General features: G+C 48.0%; 3 protein-coding genes across 3 annotated transcripts; 2 read left to right on the top strand and 1 right to left on the bottom strand.

The window, feature by feature from the left end:
• Positions 1–1,473: 1,473 nt before the first annotated feature.
• LOC143360507 (uncharacterized) lies at positions 1,474–2,926 on the top strand. The gene is made up of 3 exons (XM_076799440.1): positions 1,474–2,623; positions 2,799–2,814; positions 2,920–2,926. The coding sequence occupies exons 1-3, from the start codon at positions 1,474–1,476 to the stop codon at positions 2,924–2,926; spliced, it is 1,173 nt and encodes a 390-aa protein (XP_076655555.1).
• Positions 2,927–9,812: 6,886 nt separating this feature from the next.
• On the bottom strand, positions 9,813–13,858 carry Ints8 (integrator complex subunit 8). The gene is made up of 12 exons (XM_076798946.1): positions 13,671–13,858; positions 13,160–13,577; positions 12,841–13,078; positions 12,524–12,760; positions 12,211–12,456; positions 11,870–12,119; positions 11,387–11,797; positions 11,048–11,302; positions 10,723–10,972; positions 10,535–10,653; positions 10,102–10,451; positions 9,813–10,012 (listed from the first exon to the last, which is right to left on the bottom strand). Exons 1-12 carry the CDS (start codon positions 13,819–13,821, stop codon positions 9,893–9,895), a joined length of 3,045 nt encoding a protein of 1,014 aa, XP_076655061.1. The 5' UTR covers positions 13,822–13,858; the 3' UTR covers positions 9,813–9,892.
• A 3,248-nt stretch (positions 13,859–17,106) lies between these two features.
• On the top strand, positions 17,107–20,465 carry Ccdc85 (coiled-coil domain-containing protein 85). The gene is made up of 4 exons (XM_076799015.1): positions 17,107–17,924; positions 19,479–19,851; positions 19,969–20,234; positions 20,330–20,465. The coding sequence occupies exons 1-4, from the start codon at positions 17,343–17,345 to the stop codon at positions 20,372–20,374; spliced, it is 1,266 nt and encodes a 421-aa protein (XP_076655130.1). The 5' UTR covers positions 17,107–17,342; the 3' UTR covers positions 20,375–20,465.
• The last annotated feature ends 3,582 nt before the right edge of the window (positions 20,466–24,047 follow it).

The raw sequence follows: 24,047 nt of genomic DNA, 5'->3' as shown, positions 1-24,047 counted from the left end.
ATGATCCTTCAGATCGATCAGTTTCAACAAGAAAGACAAAAATAAGCCAACGCGCGAAGAACCGCCGGAGCATGGAGAAGTGAGCAAGGAGGGAACTCTCGCAGAGGTGAGTCAGGAGTCTTACCTTATCGGGAGCCGTGTCGCGCCCTGAATAAAACCGACGATAACCCGTTAATTGCCCCGGTCGTTGTTGTGTTGTTTTGTTTCTTACTTTATTTTTTCCCCACGGTGGATTCTCTCCGGTGACGTGATGAAGACGATCGCGACGGTCTGCTCTATTCCCCAGAGTCTCCGGCGACTTCGTAGTCGGTCCTGGCCGCTTGAACGCGGTCCGTTTTTTAATTACGGAGCCGTCTCGTTGATTAATCGTCGACAACGGGCACACCCGGGTGTGAGAGAAAAAGCTCTCCGCGAGACCGCGATTATCTGCGGACAACACGTCGATCGCGCGTGCTCAAGCTTTTATCGCTTATACTTGTCCGGAACTGTAATTCCCAGCTCGTTCGCTGGAATCTCGGTGATTGAATATTTACTATTGTTTCCGTGGGAGTAATAACTAGACTGCGGATCTGTATGCATTTATGGCTCATGGAAACTGGCTCGAAACCATGAGGGCCTGTATATTGACACGAAATTGCACGGTTCTGACATAATCGATTTTAAGGAGAGGAAGGCATTCGAAGTTACAAGTAAACGAGCTCGTGGCGGTTGAATCCGCACAGCTCTACTGTATATTCAAAATCGATGAAGGGAATAAGAATATACCGGAAAAAGGTACACCGATCGTTGCACCGATCGTGAGAGTTATGGGCGGTATCGTTCGGTTAGTAGTCCAGAGTTATCCCTACAAGAAGAGGAAGCCACAAAATATCAATTTTAAGAACAGGAACTTCGGAAAGTTCAGAAGAAAATTTTAATTAGAAATACAGAGAAAGAATTGCCGATGTTCATTGAATGAAAAGGTACTCCGAAACGAAAGCTGTGTGTTTCTGTTAATAATTGACAGGAGCTTACGAAGAAGGTGAAGGTGGGCCAAGGGTAAACAAGGAAAGCATTGAAGGCTCACCTTGGCCCATCCCAAGCTAACCCAAAGTAAATTCAGACACAGTTCAATTACATACACAAGTTTTTATAACAGAAGCAACGCAACGGGATCGGTTAATGCCTGCGTCACGATCGGATCTACACGATCCACGAGGAGGACCGGCGGATCAGATGGCCCCTCGCACTCTATTCTTCGTCGGACACTAACGGAGAATCGTTAATGGCCTTCGGAATCGCTCGCGCTAAACGCAGCGCGAACGATTTGCTGGCGATCATCATTTGCGACGACATAACAAAATGGCCGGAAACCATGGAACCTAGGAGCAGCGCCATCACTACTTTCAGCTTTCAGTTTTCTGTACTCGACCGTCTCGGTCGATCGTGATTCTCGGCGACTGTTGTGAGATCGATTGCTAATTGTGATCGGTGATGTTTCGGGGTGGCGAGGAAGTAGACCCAAGTCCCGTCGGGCAGAAGTCCGGTGTAAGCCCATCGGCGGAGGCCGAGGCCGCGCCGAACTTGTCGTCGGCCTCGACGGAGACCAAGGACGAGGTCTCGTCGACGCCGACCGCAGCAACGGCGGTCAGTAGCCCGGGTGGAGAAGAGCCGGGGGAACCCAATCTGTCTCCCGTCCCTATCGACGACACGAAACAGGAAAAATTAGTCGAGGTCAGTCCAGCCGGTGGACCAGTTCATACCGGACCCGGTAGAAGTCTCCGTTTTCAGACAGTCGCTACTACGCCGTCGTCTATCATTGAGAGGAAAACCAGGGAGGACATTCCTTCCCTGCCACCGTCCAGTCCACCACCGACGCCCATAGACCCGTCGCCGTTGCAGCAGGCTCAGCAGGCTCAGCAGGCCGCGGCTACCGCAACATTGCTCGCGGAGGCCCTCAAGTTGCCTGCCGAGGCTGCTGCCGGCGCAGACAATTTCGTTGCACCGCCGATAACAACAACAATACCCGTCCTATCCTCCACCTGCCCACCTGAGCGTGACGAATCACCATCCCCGACAACACCATCACCGTCACCGTCACGATCGTCACCTCTGTCACCTCCGTCACCGCCGTCCGCGGAATCTCGCGATCTCACCGCTGCACCCCATATACCACACGTTTCACCCCTAGACGAATCCCGCACAGAACAAACCACCCCGGCTCCTCTAGCGAAGCTAGAGGCTCTGCCGGTGGTAGATACGTTCGTCTTCGTCGATAACGTCCCAGAATCGTTCTCGGACCGCGAGCAGAACAAGCTCGTCGAACAGATTACCTCCCCTCCGGCCGAGCAGAAAGAGCAAGTGCCGCCGGAAGAGGAAATGGCAGAGGCGCCGCCCCCGCTCCAGGAAAAATCACCGGAACAGAAGACAGTCTCCGCGGAACAAAAAGAGGAAGTCGTCGAGCAGCCGATACAGTACGTAGCCTGCGAGCTAGGTAACGCCGCTGTGAAACGCGCCGAGCAAGAACACGTACACGAAGAAAAGACACCGACCAGAGACGTCGAGGAGCCGATCATCGCGACACAGGAGCAGCAGGTCTCCCAGGACGAGCCAACAAACGAGCCATTGAGGCCATTAGAAAATGGTGAGTTAACTGCCGTGAATATTATTGGAATATTTTTCTCTTTTAAGAATGTTTTAAATTCTTTTGAATTTATTCCTGGATATTGATCCGACAAGATTATACCAATTTCGTTATTATCTGTGACCATCTTGATTAGTTTTATAAAATCGTTTGCGTTTTGTGTCTTGCATGTTAGAATATATCCATATCTCGTAAAATGGTGCACCAAAAGGTGTAGAAATATTTTTGTGTTGATATGGATCCGCCAAATCCTCCGATTGTGTCAATTGACATAATCTCGAATGGCTCTTTTGCAGGTCCTAAATATGATATTAATCCGTTTTTCCTTTGTCCTCTTGATTTGTTTTTTATACATATTACACAATTTTTACAAATGTGTTTTATATTTTCTGTTAGTTTCTTTGCTGTATAATATGGTATAATTTTATTTTCCATTTGCTTTATTCCTATGTGGCAGTATTCTTCATGTACTTTTTTTGGAAAAGACGGAAACACGGAACAACAACAACAAAAAAAAATAATAATAATAATAATACACGAGTTATTGAAAATAGAGAATGAAACGGAACGGACGGAAGACTCTCCGATTCCAAGGAGCGGAATATACGGCGCCTGTTGGAACACGAGGAGATCGGTGACCGGAAACCGTCAATTTTCCTCCGACGACTTCAAGGCCTCGCGGGTGACACAGTGTCGGACGATTTTCTCAAGACTTTGTGGGTAGGACGTCTTCCGGCGAGTATACAGGCCCTCATCGTTTCGCGCCAGAAGGAATCGCTCTCCGAGTTGGCCGCGCTCGCCGACGCCGTCGCGAGATCGCCGCCCTCCGCGTAGGGAAACGTGACTTCCGTTGGCCGCGTTCCAAGTCGCAAAATGGACGCCCCAGGTATTCGCGATCGCGTAGTCGCGGCGGGAAACACGATTCCACCGATGGAAAGTGTTGGTAGCATTGGGAACATGGGGCCGCCGCGAAAAAGTGCCGTGCCGTGTCGGGAAACTCGAATAGAATGGAGAATTCGGTGTGTGTGTTATCTTCGCCAAGACACGTGGACGCCGAGAACAGAGGGCAAGAAACAGATAGTGTCGGGCGGGGTGAGGAAAAAAAGATGAATTAAAAGAATAACGTCGAAGCGGACGAGTAATGAAACACTCGGATCGCGATTCTCGTGGTGTTGTTGTTCGACAACTGACACGAGATCGAGCTCTCTTCCTGGTTCTCAGTCTCCGCCGGAGACTTGGCTAGAACGGTGTTCCTCAACACACTGTCGTCGTGCTCGTTTACGGTACAAGGCGAACAGGGCGAACTCTCGGGTCTTTCTCGCTATGTCGATAGCTCTCGTCTTGGTCTTGGTCTTGGTCTTGTGCGTGGTTGTCTAAGTGAACGTGCGTCTGCGAGGAGTTTAACGTGGACGTTGTCGTCGGGCCATCGTGCACCGGTTTCGTCACGGCGACGACAGTGGAGTAAGGACTGGGACTTCCGGGCGGTGTCAGAAGAAGCGTCTCTGTCGGGTTTCGCGTGCTGGGCTTGTCGTCCTTGTCGGGAACCGGGAACAACAACTCGCTCTTCGCCTCGGCTACGATACTGCAACTACTGATGGTCGCTAGCGGGCAAGAGAGCTCTTCCGGTGGTAAGGGATACTCGAATGAGTCTGCTGGTCGAGCATTCTGTCGACCGGGATTCGTCGTCTTCGTCCTCCTCGTTCACGAGACTGTCGCTGTCCGCTTCGCGGGGTTTCTCGACTTGTGACGCTTTCGCTGGAGACGCCGAAGAGGGAACCTCGACAATCGGACGCTCCGTCGTCTCCGCTTGATCTGCTGTGGGTTCGGCTAACGAGGACGCCACCGTTTCGTCCTGCGACCGTTCTTCGGGGCGAGGCACTGCGGATTCGGTCGATTTCATCGCTTCGAGATCGAGCTTCTCTGGAGCACAGGCCGCCGCCGGCGAGCCTAGTACAGGTGGCGTTTCGTTGCTTCTATTGCAGGCCGTCGAAGAGAGTGTGCCTTCCAGTAGGGGGGCGGCGGGGGCGGGGAGGGCGCGGGGGTCTCCCCCGCGTCAGCAGGTGCCCCCGGTTGTGGGGGGCGGGGTGTTGTCGGCGCGGGGAGTCTCTCCGCGCCCTGTTGTGCCCGCACAACTGGGGGCGGTGAACTTGGGGGCCCGGGGCGTGAGCTGACCCGGGTCCCCGGGGGGAGCATAGCTCCCCCCGTCATAGGCCGACACCCCCCGGGTTAGTTTCCCGGTGTGGGGGGGTGTCGGTCCTTCCCTCCCCGATTGGGGAGTGGGATCCGTGGGGGTTTGGGGAAAGGAAGGGTCGGGGCGTGCCGGATCGCTCCTCCGACGGCCCTTCCTTCCGGTGGCGGCGTCTTCCTGCCTCGGCCGGGGTGGTTCCTTCGGGACACCGGCCCCGAGCGGGGCACGAAGACTCCGGGAGCTGCGGGTGGACCGAGCTGGGGCTCGGGAAGCCCAATCCGAAGGCTCCAGGGATGGGGACACCGGGCGGGCCCCTCCGCCCGGGGTCTTGTAGCGTAGGCAGTGGGGGAGGTGAACCCCTCCCCCGGGGTATGATGATAGCTGGAAGTGTCCTGTTGAGTACACGCGTGATCCAGGCACCTCCCATTTAGCTTAGGTGGGCGTGGGTTTTTAGTGGGTAGCCTTCTGGAGAATTTTTCCCCAGGGGTAGTCCCACATAACCCCGGGAAAAAAACGGAAACACGGAACAACAACAAAAAAAAAAATAATAATAATACACGAGTTACTGAAAATAGAGAATGAAACGGAACGGGCGACGATGTTGCCGCGACATCGCGAGAGCATTGTAGACACTTTATAAGTAGGCCTATTAATAATTATTAGACGGCAGTTCGACGGCTGGGCGAACGTGGGAGAATGTCCACGAAAATGGCTACGGTCGTGTATCGTCGAGGATTGAGAGAGACAGAGAGAGAGAGACAGAGAGAGAGAGAGAGAGAGAGAGAGAGAGAGAGAGAGAGAGAGAGAGAGAGAGAGAGAGAGAGAACGAGGTTTCGCGTAAGGCGAAACAAGAATGAAACGGTCGCTTCCGAGAATGTGTGTTGTCCTTCGATCACTGTTGTTGCTGGTAGTAGGTTCAGGACCGAGTGATTTTCTGCTATTATACAATTTTTTCTCCGACGCGATTTATCCTCTGCGGGAACAAAATTTTCGCGCGCGCTCGCGCGAATCGAAACGACAAATCTCTGCCATTGTTAACTAAGCTAAGTCGAACCGCGTGCGGCCGTCGCGCAACAAGCAGATCTCGAGGGAAACACGAGAAGAACATTGTTCGAGGAAGAAGTACTCGTCGGATTGCCTCCTCCTGATGCGGTAACGACTGTGTGATTGAGAGGGTAAAAGAGAGAGAGAGAGAGAGAGAGAGAGAGAGAGAGAGAGAGAGAGAGAGAGAGAGAGAGAGAGAGAGAGAGAGAGAGAGAGAGAGACAAGACTCCAAATCCCGTGTGTAACGATCCCGTGACGATGACGGATTCCGCGAGTAACACCGATGCTGCAGTGGCGCGAATAGCGGTCCGTGTTCCGCCGTTCTGGGAGAAGAACCCGACGACCTGGTTCCGACAGCTGGAATCTCAGTTCGTGCTGGCAGGAATCACACAGGATTCCACCAAGTATCACTACGTCAGCGCGAATCTGGACAACAGGTATGCCGACGTGGTGATGGACATCATTAATAATCCCCCGGCGACCGACGCATACGAAACTCTAAAGGCGGAATTAATCCGAAGACTCTCCGATTCCAAGGAACAGAATATACGGCGCCTGTTGGAACACGCGGAGATCGGTGACCGGAAACCGTCAATTTTCCTCCGACGACTTCAAGGCCTCGCGGGTGACACAGTGTCGGACGATTTTCTCAAGACTTTGTGGGTAGGACGTCTTCCGGCGAGTATACAGGCCCTCATCGTTTCGCGCCAGAAGGAATCGCTCTCCGAGTTGGCCGCGCTCGCCGACGCCGTCGCGGAGGTGTCCGCGCGCCCGCAAGTCGCTGCCATACCTTCGGGGCAAGCCGACCTGGTGGCCGAAATCGCCGATCTCCGTCGCGAGATCGCCGCCCTCCGCGTAGGGAAAACGGCTAATAGATAGTCGCACGTCTTTGACGGCAGTGGGACGCGTCGCAGAGGCCAACAACAACAGCGTCAAGGCGATTCCCGGTGAATCGAGGTTCTCGCGATCCTCGCGGAATTCCCGGATATTACGCGGCCGTCGGGAGGACACCGCACGACGAAGCACTCGACGTGCCACCACATCCGGACGACGCCGGGGGCCCCCCTGGTGTCCTGCAAACCGAGACGTCTCGCCCCCGACAAACTGAGGCTCGCAAAGGCCGAATTCGAGGCCATGGTGAGGGATGGAACAGCTCGACCGTCTGAAAGCTGCTGGTCATCGGCCCTGCACCCGGTCCCCAAAAAAGGCGACGCTTGGCGGCCGTGCGGTGACTACCGCGCGTTAAATTCGAGAACAATACCCGACAAATACCCCGTTCCGCGTATAGAAGATTTCGCGCAGTGTTTGGCCGGAAAGACAATTTTTTCAACGATAGAGTTAGTGCGTGCGTACAAACAGATTCCGGTGCACCCAGACGATATCCCGAAGACCGCGATCACGACACCCTTCGGCCTATACGAGTTTCCGTGCGTGTCGTTCGGTCTACGAGACGCGGCACAAACCTTTCAACGGTTCATGGACGAAACGTTGCGCGGCCTCGAGTGGTGTTACGCGTATATAGACGATATCCTCGTGGCATCGACTTCACCCGAGGAGCACGAGCACCACTTGAGGGAACTTTTTCGCCGTCTGGACTATTACGGAGTGTTGGTGAATACGGCAAAGTGTGTTTTCGGGTCACCGGAAGTGGCTTTTCTGGGACACGCAGTGTCCGCGCGTGGCACCCGACCGCTGCCAGGAAAAGTCGAAGCAATTCGAACTCTCCCTCAACCGACGGCTGTGAAGGAGCTGCGACAGTTCCTAGGAGTGGTAAATTTCTACCGAAGATTTGTGCCAGCCGCGGCCCGAATCCAGGCTCCTTTGAACGGGGCGCTGCAGGGGAACCAGCAGGGGGCCGGTAAGGTTTGAAATCCATATACAGTTATACAGAGCAGTTTAGAACTGGTCAATTATGTTTCCTAAAAGTCCAATCTATGTCTGTATAGAGCCGAAATTGCAACAGCGAGCACCCGACGCGAATTTCACGAAAAAATTGACACCGACCGAACGTAAATATAGTCCGTTTCACCGCGAACTCTTAGCCGTGTACAAAGCCGTAAGGTACTTCCGCCATATGATCGAAGGACGCGAGAGAAAGAGAGAGATAAAAAAGAAAACAACGGATTCGTTCGCGTACGGATGATCATGCGCCCATCGAGTATAAATGATAATTACCTGCGAGAAGCTTTCTTTTTTTATTAAGAACCGTAGCGCAGATCGTAAAGTTAAACAAAAAACTGAAAAAGAAACGAAAATGCGCATTACATGTAAATGCTCCAAAATCTCAGAATAACTTGTAAGTGTTAAAAAAAGGAGAAAAGAAACGAAAAAGGATGAAAGATGGAGCGAGCGTTTTCTTTGTGCCCGCGACCGGCATTGATTTTTAAACGATATATATTATTATTATTAATGAGCAGGGAAAGAGGTAAAATTAAAAGTTGTATAGTAAACCATTTTCATTAAATATGTTGTCCGCGAAATGATCTTTACAACGAAATTACATCGTTTTTTCGAGACAAGTTTTGGCACCAAAGCGAACTTTTTTATTTAAACGAAGAGAGAGAGAGAGAGAGAGAGAGAGAGAGAGAGAAATGGAAGATGAAAAAAAAGAAAAAACAATCCTTGAAACAACCGACTGATCACACTCGCAAAAACTATCGATCGTCGAAAGTTAGTTTCATTACACTGCGGACAAATTGCCGAATTTCGGGCAAAAGTCTAGATGTGTTTACTAATGTATATGGATTGACAATTACTCACAGAAAATGAAATTTAACAATACAATTATTGATTATACATAAAGTTCATTGCTTATAAAATATAAAAAATATAAAATGTAACGAAACAATACTAAGATACTTCATCTTTATTCGATATTCGAAGGTTCGAATAAGAAAGATACTTTTTTTTATTCGAAGCGGATTTATTCAAACTTCGAGACATTTTTTCATCTTTCATCTGTATCTTTTCTTCGAAGGCTTCGAATAAATGTTCGAATAACTTTTGCCGAGCGCCGAGCTTCAAAGACCCAGCGACGACAGACGACATACAATGTAAGCGGATGGAGAATCGCGCACGTATGAAAGTTTAAACTTGTGTAATGTAATGTGTAATGTAATGTATTGTGTGAGTGTAATGAAATTATGCAATAAAAAATAATTATTTTCATTCTACGCATTATACGTTTATTTATTGCCTATGTCACTGACGTTTCTTCCGTAATTCACGAGCGAATGTTCTATTTAGGTAGCGAGCGCGGCATGTTTAGCGATGTTGGTATTTGAGATCAGTGATAGTTCCACGTTCTTAGTTCCACAACCGAATAGAGTATCTCGACATTGGGGCCGTTACGGACCGCTCCCAGCACCCACCTGGAGACTCGCAGTTTAACACGGGGGCTGGCAGTCTTTATATATATCTCGTCGGTGTTGTGGTTATGTTCGACGCCTATTCGCTCGGCAGCAACGTGTGTCTGTATATGTTTTTTTTTTTTTTTTTATTAAATATCTTTATTGCTATTAAGCTTAACAACAACAAAAATATAACAAGGCTTGAATCCACTCGGATCCATTAGCCAGTGTCTGTATATGTATATAATACAACAATAGCTCCATCTCGTGTTCATCAGTCAGCTACACGTTTGTAGGTAATACCATTTCTCTAAAGGAAATTGTACGGCAGACACCGACCACCGAATCTTGAAAAGTCAAGTTATTATCCCGGGCCCGTAATGCGATTAAACAAACGAACGAAATCAAAAAGCCGTGATTGGTACAGGTTGAACATAGGAATGGAGGGAGATTCAATTGGACACCGGGCGGGTCCCTCCGGGGTATGATGATAGCTGGGAGGTGTCCTGTTAATAACCCCGGCTTCCCCCAGGGAGTCGGGGTATGCGTAATGTCATTTTCCCCACGGAAAAAAAAAGGGAGATTCAATTGTTTCAATTATCTGGTGTAACTATAAATATAAAAACAGTATATTTGAGTGGTAAAAAGATATACAATCGTATAAATCCTCGTACGTACAAATTCTCATTAATAAACATACTGTTTCGCCAATGCCCTTAAAAATTTTGCCTTCCGAATGTTCGCTGCCTCGCGCTGTATCTCCTCGTTATTATTGGAATTCAATTCCAATAGGCCAATCACTTTAATCTACAACGGCAACACCATATGAATCGATCGCTCTTTAAAAAAAAAAAAAGAAAAAAAAAGAAAACATTAGTGTACGGAGCGCTACTAACTGCTAGCTGTTTCCTGTGATGCTCGCCGCGTTTCGTATGCAAATGTATCAGATATTCGAGGATCGTCGTGTCCCAGATGCAATGATAATACGCGTCCATAGCGTCAGCCGGCGCGCAACTTTTCTGATCGCTCGCTGCCATTTTAAACGCTAAAGAATAATCAACATCCTCTAGGAACTGGCACAATACAGCAGCTTGGGTGTAGCATTGCAAATGAGCGCAGCACTTGATCATGCGTCTGTAAACGAGATCGTCAATTTGCGATCGTGGTACTGGTTGACTAAACAAATCGCTGGCCACCATTATAGCTTCTAAATAATACTTCATTGCACTCTCGTAATATCCTAAAACTGAATACGCTTGCGTTAGCCCTGATGTATCTCGTGCGACGAGCAAAACTGTTCGTGTTCGTCTATTATATCTGAAAACTAACCAAAATTAAGATCCCCCATTAATCTCAACCAAGGAACGTTGCTCGGATAATATTTTAAAGCTTGCGTCAATAGCTGAAACAGTAGTTCCCCTATGGTCCTAATGTTGTAAGAGTTTGCGCTGGAAAACGGTGAACGGTATCGTTAATAATAATAACGCGATTATTGATGTACATACATGGAAACTTACTTTGGTACGCCGGCTGGCCAAAGGGAAAGATACTGCGTGTGCAATTCGAGACTAGATTCGTCACGCAAAACGTTGCGTAGACGCGCCAATAATGAAATAACAACAGTAAGAACCATAGGTTCCCGTAATCTGCCAAGAGTATTCCCGATGCTAGCAATAACGTCTCTCGTGGCGCTACCGGAAGTCCCGCTGCTACCGCTGTTGCTACGCTTTTGCGGTTGGTCTCTGCTCGGCCCAAACGCGGCTAAAACTATAAAAGAATCCGTTTAGTATAGACGGGAATCTATCGAGAAGTGTGCACACTGTCAGGTCACATAAAACAAACCCATGTCCCATGCTTCTCTTGGGAACTTCCGTCCGCTCTTATACTTTACAATATCCTGACAGACACTGCTAATGGCTGCCGCGAATTCTGTATAGCTCCAACGTTTCTCCAAGCTGGTAAGATAATCCCATTCAGCCATATTTAAAAGAAAGACAGTGCAATATTCGATGATCTCTTGTCGAGGTATAACTTGATCGGTCGCTTGTAACGCTCCAAGACACTGCTTGGATCTTGTAACCAGACTTTGCGTGTCGCCTGGAAAAAGTATTTTTATTATCTCATTGTTCGCAGGATAAAAGACAAAAAGAAAAAGAAGATCGTAATTGTAATTGTGCTCACATATGTTCGTTGCTGGCCAAGCATGAAGACATCTCCATATCTCGACCAGAAGACACTCCCAGTTCACTAATTTACATAACTTAAATATCAACGTGTTCCCAGTTTGAGAATGTTGCTGTGCTTCTTTTTCCAGTACAGTCAAAATCTCGATCGAGCCTTCGAAATCATTGGACATTGCCAACTCTCTGCTTTTGGCGAGTAACACATACGAATAATCTTGAAGGAAACCTCTGGGAAGGGACATTACCACGCTCTGCAACGGGATAGGCAGTTCCCAACAGCTATTCACATGCCACAATGGTTTCATCCGGTGCTTCCCATCCAAATGCATCAATATCTCATGGATTTCAACAGTGTTGTAAGTCTGTATTAACTTCTGCTCTAATTCGAACATCTCGACTCTCGTACTCTCTGCGAACGGAAGCAATATCGTGTTAGATGTACAAAAAACATGTGTACCGTGAAATGAACATCCATACTAACTGGTAAATGTTACCAATGGTATGCTCCAGTCGTTCTTCAGCAATAAATCTGGTAATTCGAGTTCTTCGACAGCGACAGATTTCCGAATTTCACCCAATTCTTTCTCATTAAACAATGCCACGTACGCAGAGTCTTCGAGTACTTTAGAAGCGATTCCATCGATATCACTGGTGTGTACAAGATAAAGTAGAAAATGAGAAATACGTTTCCTGTCAATCGTAGAAGTCTTTTCTAAAACATTGGAGAGAGCCTGAAACAAGCATCGTATAGATTTAAGTGTAGAGTAATACATGTATATATATATGTGAACATTTTTTAAGCAGTGAGGAGAGCTATTTTACCCAAAAGAACACGTCAACTCCTTTTGGACCGGCTGCTCTTATTTCTGTGACGTAGTCACCGAGAATGATACTACCATCTAAGATTTTTCTAACTAAATTTAAACACTGGATTTGAAGCAAAAGATCGCGCGCTACTACGATCTTTCTATTCACAGATCCCCCTTGTATATCAAGCTCCAAATTGTCCCTGTAAACTTGGGGAATTTCTCTTGTAACGTTATCAGCCTGTAAAATCTGTAATATATTCTGAAAAAGAAATACGTTATTACTGCATGCTTGAACATTGTTTCTACATCCTTCTTAAAATACCTACCGTATACTGATCTTTGATCGATGCTTGCAACTGTTGAGTAAGGCTCACTGTGACTCCTTCAACGGACACTTCGCATGCCAAGCAACAACCATCTAAAAATTCTTTTTGTACTTTACAATACAGCCAGTTTTCTGGATTCTTCAGCCTATAAAATAGTTCTTTCGCTTGTATAATGTGACGCTTTGCTATCTCATACTCTTCTTTCAATAAATGAAACTTTGCCAGATCATAATGTATCTAAACAGAAACTGAATATTAAAGGAATCAATAGCAACGGAATCGTACTCATTCAGCATCTTCTAAAAGCCTTCTAATACCTGACATTTAAATTCCTCTATATCTGTAGGAAACATGTTCTCCCAATTCTGTTTAATCTCAGTGCTATCTTCGGTCAGCATTTGGAAAGTATCAAAAGATAAAATCTTTGGACTCAATTCTGTAGCTTCCAGAACATTGTTTAAAACATTTACACTGGTAGGCAGGTGTGCTTCCAATTTTCTAATTATATCGTCAACCATCCCAGGCGGTACATACGTCGACTCTTGAATACCTGGACTGATATGCACAATTTGAAATATGAATATGAACATTCCAATGTAATGGATGGTCTAATTACATAAAAGTTTCTGGTCTTACATATGAAGAAATTGTTGCTTCAACTGTTTATTATTCAAAGCTCTGTAGGTGATTGCTCTGATGTGCCACCTATGGTATAAAACTACTGTGAACAGTACTTGGTCAGATATAGCGTGTATAGAAAATTCAGGTACAGCAGGTATTTCGACGGTCATATCGGACGTCACGTAAATAAGATCTTGAAGCAGTGTCATTTGTATCGGCAAAGGTAACTTTCTCTCCAGAACGTCCAAATCCCATTTTAAATGTGCAGCTACTCTCAGTGATAAAATTTTCAAAGCAAGATTCCTGTGGCTCCATTTGTGTGTGGTGTTGGGTTTCGTTTCGTTCGTTTCGGCATCAACGATTTTCACTTCGTTATCCTTCTGCTCAGAATTTATCGTCATAAACTTTATTATCAAATCCGTAGCCGAAGGATCTACAACAATAATGAAAGTGTAATTAAGACGCAAAAGTTCCCGGAATATGTCTTTGACTGTTTCTTCGAACGCGAGGTTAGCTGATTATTTACCAGGGGAGGGTTTCGATAAATGTTGCTGTAATAAAGATGGATTTAATAAAAATTCAAACCAAAGGATCGTGTCAGGTGAAATTGGCACTGTGCCTGGTCTTAACAAATCCACATCCATCATAGCATTCTTCCGAATGTCAGTACATCCCATAAGTTGTAGAAGCCACCATGACCATGATAAATATACGGCTTTTAAAACATGCTTTGAAAACTGTAACAGATGTCGCTGAAATCGAACATGGTTCTTGTATTGGGTATTTGGAAAAAAAAGGATATATAAAATAATTATTTGTGGTCACGTCCTGTATGTATCTTACTCCAATTACTGTATGATTGCAATACCTAAATAATGGGATAATTTACAGATTCTGGAATAATCAGACATTTATTGTTTCAATACGTCAACAACAGGATTCTGTGCGAAGAATAAAAATATTTCTCATACGGAACAGCAAGGCATCGTTGACTACACAATTATTATGCAATAAAATAATATTTAGACGAACAAGGATTCTTTATTGGACTATTTTGAACCTATATTGTGCAAAAACAGTTGGTCAGAATCGTGCAATAAATAAATATTTAACAAAAGAATAACAAATGCGCAGAAAAGTGAATGGTGGCGTCTCTACGGTGGTGGGTTCAAACATGCTAAGCGACATTACTTAGTAATTTTGGCTAACAGTTTGGGCATTTTGCCGCTGCATGATTTGGCGCTGTACGGAGGTTTAGCAAAAGCAAATGGATCTTGCCGGAATTTGTACTGTACCTTACGACAAATTCGGCAAGAATCATTTGCGCGAATAAAGAGAACCGAACAACGTTTCAGAAAATAATCAATAACTAATTAATTGATGCAAATTTTGGTCCAAAACTTTTTGGGGAGATGCATGAAGGTTCATTCTAGCTCTTTCAGTTGCAAAATGTCCACAGGAGTGCTTGACGATGTCAGTAACAGTAGAAATTGTTATAAACTAGATTTGGAACAGAACTAGAAAGGAACAGAGGAGGAATAGAAGCATACTAATCATCATACGATGGGGAAGAGAAGATCTAGAGAGAAGGACTGGGTGGAATCTAGGGAAGAGAAGAGGGGAAGGGTTTTTAGGGATGAGGGGAAGAGGAGCTTGGGATGAAAAGGATAAGGGACATGAAACGGAGGAAGTGGGATGGACAGGTAAAGGAGGGAAAGGAAAGGGTTGACCAGGGTCCACCAGGGTCTACGGGGCGCCTCCAATGACTTGAAGTCACGAGGAACTAACAATTTTTGTCATTGCAGTCCTACTTATGTAATTGATCATATATGTACTTTCACAGAAAAAGGGTTGCACAGAAGAATAATTAATCAATGCGGAACCTGTCCGAAGTACGGGATCCAGGACCAAGTCTTGGTCCGAATCGTTTAAAGGGGCGACGTCACGTGTCGTCTCAGATGACCCGGAATTGAAGCGCATTCCACAGGCTTCTACCTGCCCGCACTGGATGGAAACGGCAAAAGAATAGAGGTGCCGTGTGAGCGCACCTGAGCGCAACAGGTAGAATATTTTCGGCGGACAGGTCTTGAACACCTGGCGCGTGCGACTATCCAAGGAAGAATTCCAACGAAATAGTCTGTGTTCACAAATATTTTTCTACAGCGAGCAACACCGACGGCATTCGAACGAAAGGCAGACGGGGGACCCTTTTCAAATTTATGGCTTCGTACGGTTCGGGATCAATTCTCCCGACGCGACATAACCTTTTTAAGGTGACCTGTAGAATCTACATATTTGCTCAGATGCGAAACTACCATATTAGGGGGTATTTTACCTCGACACAATCGGAACTGCGCCAGCTAATTTAGACTGTGTTTTCACGGAAATAATGGTTCCAGCTACTTCTTATCGCAAGCGTGAAAGCCTACGCTCAGCGCCATCAGCGACAGCTGATATCCTCTTTCATACATCCCGACACATTTCTCATTTCTATCTTCGCGTTCGCTTGCAACGCGAACGGGACACATCACGTCGGTGGAACATATATTCGAAGAAAATTTTGCGTTCTCCGAGTTGTCACGTTGTACAATCAACGAGCCGTCTCATCCCTCGGAAGAAACATTGGATTTTCCGACTATTACTGCGACGTCCCTTCCAAGCGCAAAGGGTTAATGTTTTATGGAAACGGCCCAAACTGTGCGTCGGGTTGCCGACACCGAGGAGTTGTTCGGGCCCCGGCCGGGCCCGTCGAGATCGGGACCTCTCGCGACCGCAGCCAGCATTCTGCTCTCCTCGTAGCCTCCCACGAGGTGAAACACGCCGTTAAGTCCCCTCCCGAAAGAAGGCGACGGCCCAATCGGAGGTGCGCCTCGCGTTCCCGCGTCGCGACCTTAAGGCCCGAGCGTCGTCGGCGATCGCTTCAGGGTTCGCAGACCCCGGTCGTCGCCATATTGGCAGTGCGCGATTTCCTCGCGAATAACCCGCGACGATCCCGAGAGAGTCTCATCGACCGCGGTTTCCTGTCAGAGATTCGCTCCGGATCGACGCGGGACGCGATCCCGACGAACAACTCGCGCGAGTCCCGAACCCGAAGACGAATACGCGCTAGTGTGTCAGGGTGTCGTCGCCGAACGGGCCCTGTTCCCTAACCGAAAACAGGACCGAACTCTGTAAAACGGCCCGATATCACCGGAGGAGCAGAAAGAGAGAGAGAGAGAGAGAGAGAGAGAGAGAGAGAGAGAGAGAGAGAGAGACTCTTCTCTGGTCCCGCGCGAGAACGATTAGGTTGTGCGTGAAAGTCTATCGCAGGTCTGGTGCGCGGTCACGGACGACGGGGTTTCACCCGGGGAATGCCCCACTCGGTGTTACGGCACTGAGCGGCTTGTGAAATGCGGCGGCGGCGGGCCAGCAGCACCAGCAGCGAGAAAAACGGGGGGCCGGTCGGGCGCATTAGCTCTCGAGAGTGCAATATCGTCGGTGTCGTCGCGATCTCGTGAGACAGAGGCTGGTGTGCAGGCGTAGAACAGCAGCTGGGCGAAGAGGTTGTCGGGGCCAGTCGGTAACCACCGGAACCTTCTCGGGGGCCCTATTTCAGGAACTATGCCCGCCCTTGTCGGCCGCCGTCGCCGCCGCCGCCGCTGACAGATGGAACGCGGGCATACTACCACCACGCGCGACCATCACAGCTCTCGGGAGAGCCTAAGCGTGACGCGAGGACGACGACTCTTTAATCCCGCGACGAAGCCAAGGCTGTTCCGCTCCTATCGACTCTCCATCGCGCGCCTCGAACGAACGAACGAACGGTGAAGGAGAATCGTCTCTCTCGGCCGACTGACAAGAGTTGCATCTCCTACGGGTGCTGTCTCGACGACAGGGTTCGGTGACTGGGACGTCCAGAGCCTTCGTTTTCTCGTGGGCCAGACGACGGCGACGGTGTTCTCGAAGGGACCGTTCAAGCGGCGGAGGCTTCGAACAGGACGGGGCCCAGCTGCCGTGAGCGAGCGGTGGGTTTGATCATCTCGCGAGAGCGAACGATAGTAGATAGCGGTGAACGAGCGCGAGAGAAAGAGGGACCGGAACGGTGACCCAGATCTTGCTGGGTCTCGAGCGAGCGCCGAGTCGGGCTACAAGGAAGAAGCCGCCGGTGGTGGAGTTTTTGAAATGGGACACGGCGCTGCCTGAAGCGAAATTAGCCGCGATGTCCAATAAGAGTAAGTCCCAGCCGCAGCAGCAGCAGCCGCAACAGTCCTCGCACGTGATCAAGCCACCAGCGGCAGTGGAACAAGTGCCACCGCGTTATCAACCGCCGCCGCAACCGACCGCCGGCATCCTAAAGAATCATCCTCATTTCGGCGCCGGTTCCTCCGTGTCGGCCGGCGTGGCGACCGGTCTACAAGGTCCCACCGCGGTGACCTTGAACCATCACCAACAACAACAGACGCAACCGAGGCCGATACCGCAGCAGAAGGATGCGCAGGGCAAGTACTCGCCGAGGATAGAGCACCGACACCATCCCCAAGGCGGTAACGTTGCCCTGACAGCGACGGCCCTGCCGAAAACCGGCTACCTGCAGGCCAAGGTCGGCCAAGGTCAATACTTGCCGCCTAACGGTCAGTATCCTCCCACGGTAAACAGTGCCCAAACGCCGCCGATCAGACAGAGGATCACCGACGACGAGTTCCTCCGACTCGGACCCGTGGAGATGCTCAAGTTCGTCCGCAAGACCGAGACCGACATCGCGAGGCTCGCCGCCGAGCAGAATCGACAGATACAGAGCTTGGTGAGTATGGTCCCCCCTTGGTAAATACCTCGAAACATACACACATGCAACACACCTATCGATAGATCGCCGGGGACAGGTACGTACACAGGTAGTCGCGCGCGACGGAGATAGAAAGTGAACTCATCCGGGGCATCGAGGTTCGTACAACTTTTCGACGCACCGGGGAATTTCTGAAATACCGTACCAGAGACGGAAGACGTTCCTCCTCCGTTTCTCCGGTCGACCAACCAGGAAAAGTCGCACGATTGATCGCGACTTTGCTTCAACGGTGCGAGAGTTCCCGTTCAAGTTTCCTTCACTCGCGTGAAAAGAACCAGAAACTCGGTTTTCGTCGTCCGACATACCTATTCGTGCTACTCGTCAGCGGATCTTCTCACTGACTCGTTCCAATCCCTTCCTCTCAATGACGAGAGGATATTTAACGCGTGGCTCGACATAATCAGAGATGCTCGATTAAAATGCAAACATTTGTCGAGCATTAGAATATTCTTTCGTCTTTTGGCTCGATAATGCGGACGATGCTTCCTTCTCAGGGCTTTTGAAACAGTTCCACCGGCCCCGAACCGCTAAATCTCGATTCGGGACCGACGCGAATCTCGCGAGCACGTCACGCGGAAGTTTTCGGGCCTCTTCTAGGTCACGCGAGTCGCACCGGCCACGCACACGTGTGTGCCTCACCGACCGAGATCGATTCATTTCTCGCGAACCAAACACGGTGAATAAGACCAGGATGGCGTTCGACGAAGCTTATTTCTACAGTCGCGATAGCCCTTCCGATTTTGCGGTTGTTTCAAAAATTATATCGTTTCACAAATACAAGCTAATGTAAGGGACTGTCTTTCGAAACACACGTTCGATTACTCCAGTTACTTGGCTGGTGCCATGAGCTGATCAGTAGACTGCGGATTTTATGCATTTATAACAATAACGGGTAAATCTCAAACATCTATCAATCTAAAATAGATTAACCTTCAAGGGCGGCAGCCGATCGTCCATTTCTTTCAGTATGGCGGATATTGTACGATGCTAGGAATGTTACTATAATCTGGGGATATAATATAGGGATATGACTATAATATGTAGATATAATCTAGGGATGTTACTATAATCTGCGGATATAATGTGGGAATGTTACTATAATCTGGGGATATAATCTAGGGACGTTACTACAATCTGGGGATATAATCTAGAGATGCTCGTACAATCTGGGGATATAATCTAGGTATGTTACTATAATCTGTGGATATAATCTAGGAATGTTACTACAATCTAGGAATACAATCTGGGGACGTTACTATATTCAAATTCTGGAAAGCAAACGACGAAAGTCGTGTCTAATAATTTTGACCAAGTGTGATCAATAAATTATTTTCGACTTGCTAAAAAGATTGAAGAAAGAACTTGTTCCCGGCAGTCTACTGATCAGCCGCGAACCTCGGATCCCCTAAAGCATCTACGCGTGTACACGCTTAGAATCGCAACGGACGATTAATTTCGTTGATTAGCTCGGTGAACTACACCCGACTGAAGGCAAAACCGTTTTTCCCGCAGCTGAGCGAGCTGCGAGCGTTGAAGGAGGCGAACCAAAGATTAAGCGACGACAACCAGGAGCTGCGGGATCTTTGTTGTTTCCTGGACGACGACCGTCAGAAGGGTCGCAAGCTGGCGAGGGAATGGCAACGATTCGGCAGGTACACGGCGAGCGTGATGCGCCAGGAGGTCTCCGCCTATCAGAACAAACTCCGTCAGTTGGACAATAAGCAGCAGGAGCTGATCAAGGATAATTTGGAGCTGAAGGAGCTGTGCCTTTACCTGGACGAGGAGCGAGGGGGTGGCCAGAGGGACGACGGTGACGGTTCCAGCTCGAGCACCAACGCCGAGGAGACCGCGCCGCCGAGACTTCGCCACGCGTCCACCTTCAATGGTAATCTCCGTGAACCTGAGGAGCAACTATCTACCCGCGTGTTCAAGGAGAAACTGCTCCGAGAAAGTAGCATAGTAGCCGAGGAACGCAACGCAGACCGCCGGTATACTTTTACAGATCAGACGATGCAGTACGTGAGGAGTTTGGAGCAGCGGGTGAAGCAACTGGAGGAGGACAAGAGCGTCCTGCAGGCGCGAGCGCAAGGATGGGAGGTGCCTCCGGGCGAGATTTGGGAGAATCCAAACAGTCCCGGCGAGAATCCTCATCTGGGAGGCCGGCCGGAAGCGGTGGTCCGAGCTCTTCAGGTTCTCGAGGTCAGGGAACAGCTTGAAAGAGAGGGCGGCCACGACGGGGAGAAGGCTCTAGTTAGAGAAATGTGTAACGTTAGTTCTTGCTTTTATGGTCGTCTGGACAGCCGGTCTAGGCTGCCAACTAGTAGACAACCCATTTGTAATCGAGCTTACACCATTTTCCTCAGGTTGTCTGGCGGAAGTTGGAGGAGGGTCCGCAGACAAGACACTGAAGGCGGCTGTACCATAAACGCGATCACCTCCGGATCGCCGGAACACGTTATCGCGCGAGCCCGCTCGCGCATCGAATGAGTATTATAGTCGTTGGCGCGAAATGTTATGGATTTCATAGATTAATACGCATGTACCTACGAGAATACTTCGATGTGAGAGTCACAGCATGTGTGTCGTATTTTTACAGTATTTATACAGGGTGGCCCACATAACTCTGAACAGCTCAATATCTCGAAAACTATGCCATCGATTTTAAAGTTCTTAGTCTTAAATTGCATGGAACTGAAGGGCCTTTCTGACCACATAAACGTGAAGTGGCCTGCCTTCCCCTTTAACGGGGAAGGGGAGGTACCTTTGTAATTTTCAATGGAACCCCCTATAAAATGTTACATATTTAGATTCTACCGGAAAAAACAAGTCAATTTTGTCTGAAACATTTTTATGTCAGATACTTCCATGATGAGATATAACAGTTTGAAGTTTCGAGTTGTAGGTACTTGAAGCGCTCGGAAATAGCGTTATGGAATTATACGCGCTCGAGTCCTTTGCTTATTCGTGCAGAAATAAAATGTACTTTAAATTAAATGTTCAAAATGTCCACCACGGGCTTGTAAACATTTATTTACTCGAAACATCAAAGTTGTTCTAACATTTTTTAACATTTCGGGAGTCACTGAAGCGCAAGCGTCACGTATTCTTTGTTTCATATCCTCTTTTGTCGTCGGTGGTTCAAACATAACTTTGTCCTTTACATATCCCCATAAGAAAAAATCTAATGGTGTTAGATCCGGGGATCGAGGAGGCCATTGACGAGGTCCCCCACGACCTATCCATTTGTTCCCAAATTTTTCGTTCAAAAATTGCCTGGTGATGATTGCAAAATGTGGAGGAGCGCCGTCTTGTTGGAACCACATTTATCTTCTAACGTACAGTGGCACATCTTCCAAAAGCGTAGGCAAATGATTTTTTAAGAAATCACAATAACTTGCAGATGTTACAGTTTCTTGAAAAAAATAAGGTCCAATCACAAAATCTCCTATTAGGCCACACCAAACATTTAAAGACCATCGATGTTGAAAGGGAACACATCGCATCCAATTTGGGTTTTCCACGGGCCAATAATGCAGATTATGTCTATTTACATGCCCTGAATTCATAAAAGTGGCCTCATCGGAAAAAAGTATTTTGCAGAAAAAGTCATTTTCCACAACACCCTGCAGCCACTCACAAAATCTTACGCGGTGATCGTAATCTGCTATCGAAAGCTCTTGTGATAAAACCATGTGATATGGATGATACTTTTGCCGTTTCAAAATTCGTTGAATTGATGAACGACTAATATGTGATGTTTGTGCAAGTGTACGTTGACTAATGTGAGGATTTAATGTAATTGCAGCAAGAATACTGGCACTATTATTTTCATTGGTGACAGCTTTAGGTTTATTGTGAGTTTTTTTACACAATTCACCGTGCTCGCGAAGCCGCTTTTCTAAATTATGAAATGTTGCATGACATTTTTTGACCCCATAACGTTCAAAAAACATCACTGCTGCACGCCAATAATTTTTTTGGCATTCACCTAACGTTAATAACATATTCACTTCTGTGTCAAAAGTAGCCATAAACACAATGTTACTGCTTGAATAACAGCTCTAAACTGAAAACATTTTCATAGATAAGTGAGTCAAACTCAAGAATTGTAAATATTATTGTTTGTGTTTCTTCAGGAATAAACAAAGGACTCAAGCGCGTATAATTCCATAACGCTATTTCCGAGCGCTTCAAGTACCTACAACTCGAAACTTCAAACTGTTATATCTCATCATGGAAGTATCTGACAAAAAAATGTTTCAGACAAAATTGACTTGTTTTTTCCGGTAGAATCTAAATATGTAACATTTGATAGGGGGTTCCATTTAAAATTACAAAGGTACCTCCCCTCCCCCGTTAAAGGGGAAGGGAGGCCACTTCACGTTTATGTAGTCAGAAAGGCCCTTCAGTTCCATGCAATTTAAGACTAAGAACTTTAAAATCGATGGCATAGTTTTCGAGATATTGAGCTGTTCAGAGTTATGTGGGCCACCCTGTATATAAAGAAGATCGTAGCTCGTCGTTAGAACACTTCGTACTGGACTGTTAACAAACTTTTATTTTGATTACGAAGCGGTGTCGTTTGATTTCGCAGATCCTCGACACGATCGTCCCTAAACTCGTGTCCCTCGTCCTCCATCCGTCGTTCATCTCTTCCGCGACTGTTGCAAGCGTCGCCGAGAGTATTACGCGCGATCCAAAGGCAACACCCATCAAATAATAACGCGGCCGCGGACCCCGTCGACTATACCTTCGGTATACCGCGGGTCCCGTTTTCTATACCGATTCGCTCTCTATTTTTAGCGAGTCAAAGAACCTTTTCTTTCGACTTGTCCGATGACCTACATCTCCCTGCGACTCCGGTCCACGCGGAATTTCGTTTACAGTTTACCGACGCAACCTGAGCTACCTGGCCGCAACACGCTTCCGGAACACCATGCAGCATTCTCAACCGTCGCGCGCATCGGACCGATATTTATCAAACTTTTATCCCGCATCGCACGTGTTTCGACCTGTGCATCGCTGAATTATTTCGACGAAGGATCGCTCGATCCTCTCCCGAAGCCGAGTTTCGACTGGCGCCTCGAGAGGTGCTCGGCTTTCCTGCCTGTACAACGAAAAAATTACCTGAGTACGCGAGATACTACATAGAACCTTGACGAGTTCACGATGGAACTAGAATTGAGGTTCCTTCGACTGTGGATCTCCGCGATAAACTTTAGCAGGTGAGATTTCAAACAGTAGGAGGATCAACCCTTTGCAGCTATTCTGACGCCAAATACCAAACACTTCTTCTGACTTAGACTATTTATATTCTTTTCATTTTATGGATACTGTTCAGGATTCAAACTGTGGAACTCGGTGCCTATTGTCTAACTGGCGACCGCTGTTTCATACGGTTTTTGTCGCGTATGTCAACCGTTTCATTTCTCATTGGCCGAATTTCACAGCTTGAATCCTTCAAATTGAGACAAACAAGGATCGTCCGATATGCGAGCTCCAATCACGGTGCTCCACATTCGACGGTCTTTGTTGTTTAAGGCACCTCCGTACGCCTTCTCGCTCTCTTAACGTTCTGAACGCTCATCAGTCGAAAGGTATTGCTCCAGCACGTTTGCTCTTCTGTCCGCTCTCGTCTCGATAAGTAAAGATTCACATCTCTCGCGCTCTGAGACTCTCGCGATCTCGCATTACTCGGTCGCAGTATTCTCGCGATCTCCCGCGCCGCGTTACGTGCCGTTCAAGATTTCCTCTTCGCGATCCGACAGCGGAAGTTTGCACGCGCAAGATCTCCGTCCGTCCGCCGGCTCGCGACTCTCGTTCGCGCGTTCTCTCTCGCGCTCGCGAGTGCCTCGCACCTCGTGCGTCGTACAACCAGAACCGAGGGAATAAAGTGCAATTTTTCCGAAAGGACAAAAGTTTGATTCTCCCGTTTTCTCCTTGCCTCCTCGCGCGCTCATTTCTGAGTGGTCCCGGCCCCCGGGCGACTCCGACCTTCGGTCGACGCCAACCATTTTGGTCCTTCGAACCGGATCGTGAAGCGCAGGCAAGTGCGGGAGTGTAAAACCTCGCCGATCATGG

Source organism: Halictus rubicundus, chromosome 13 (assembly GCF_050948215.1).
Source record: "Halictus rubicundus isolate RS-2024b chromosome 13, iyHalRubi1_principal, whole genome shotgun sequence".
Taxonomy (NCBI): domain Eukaryota; kingdom Metazoa; phylum Arthropoda; class Insecta; order Hymenoptera; family Halictidae; genus Halictus; species Halictus rubicundus.
This window is presented reverse-complemented; position numbering and strand designations above follow the sequence as displayed.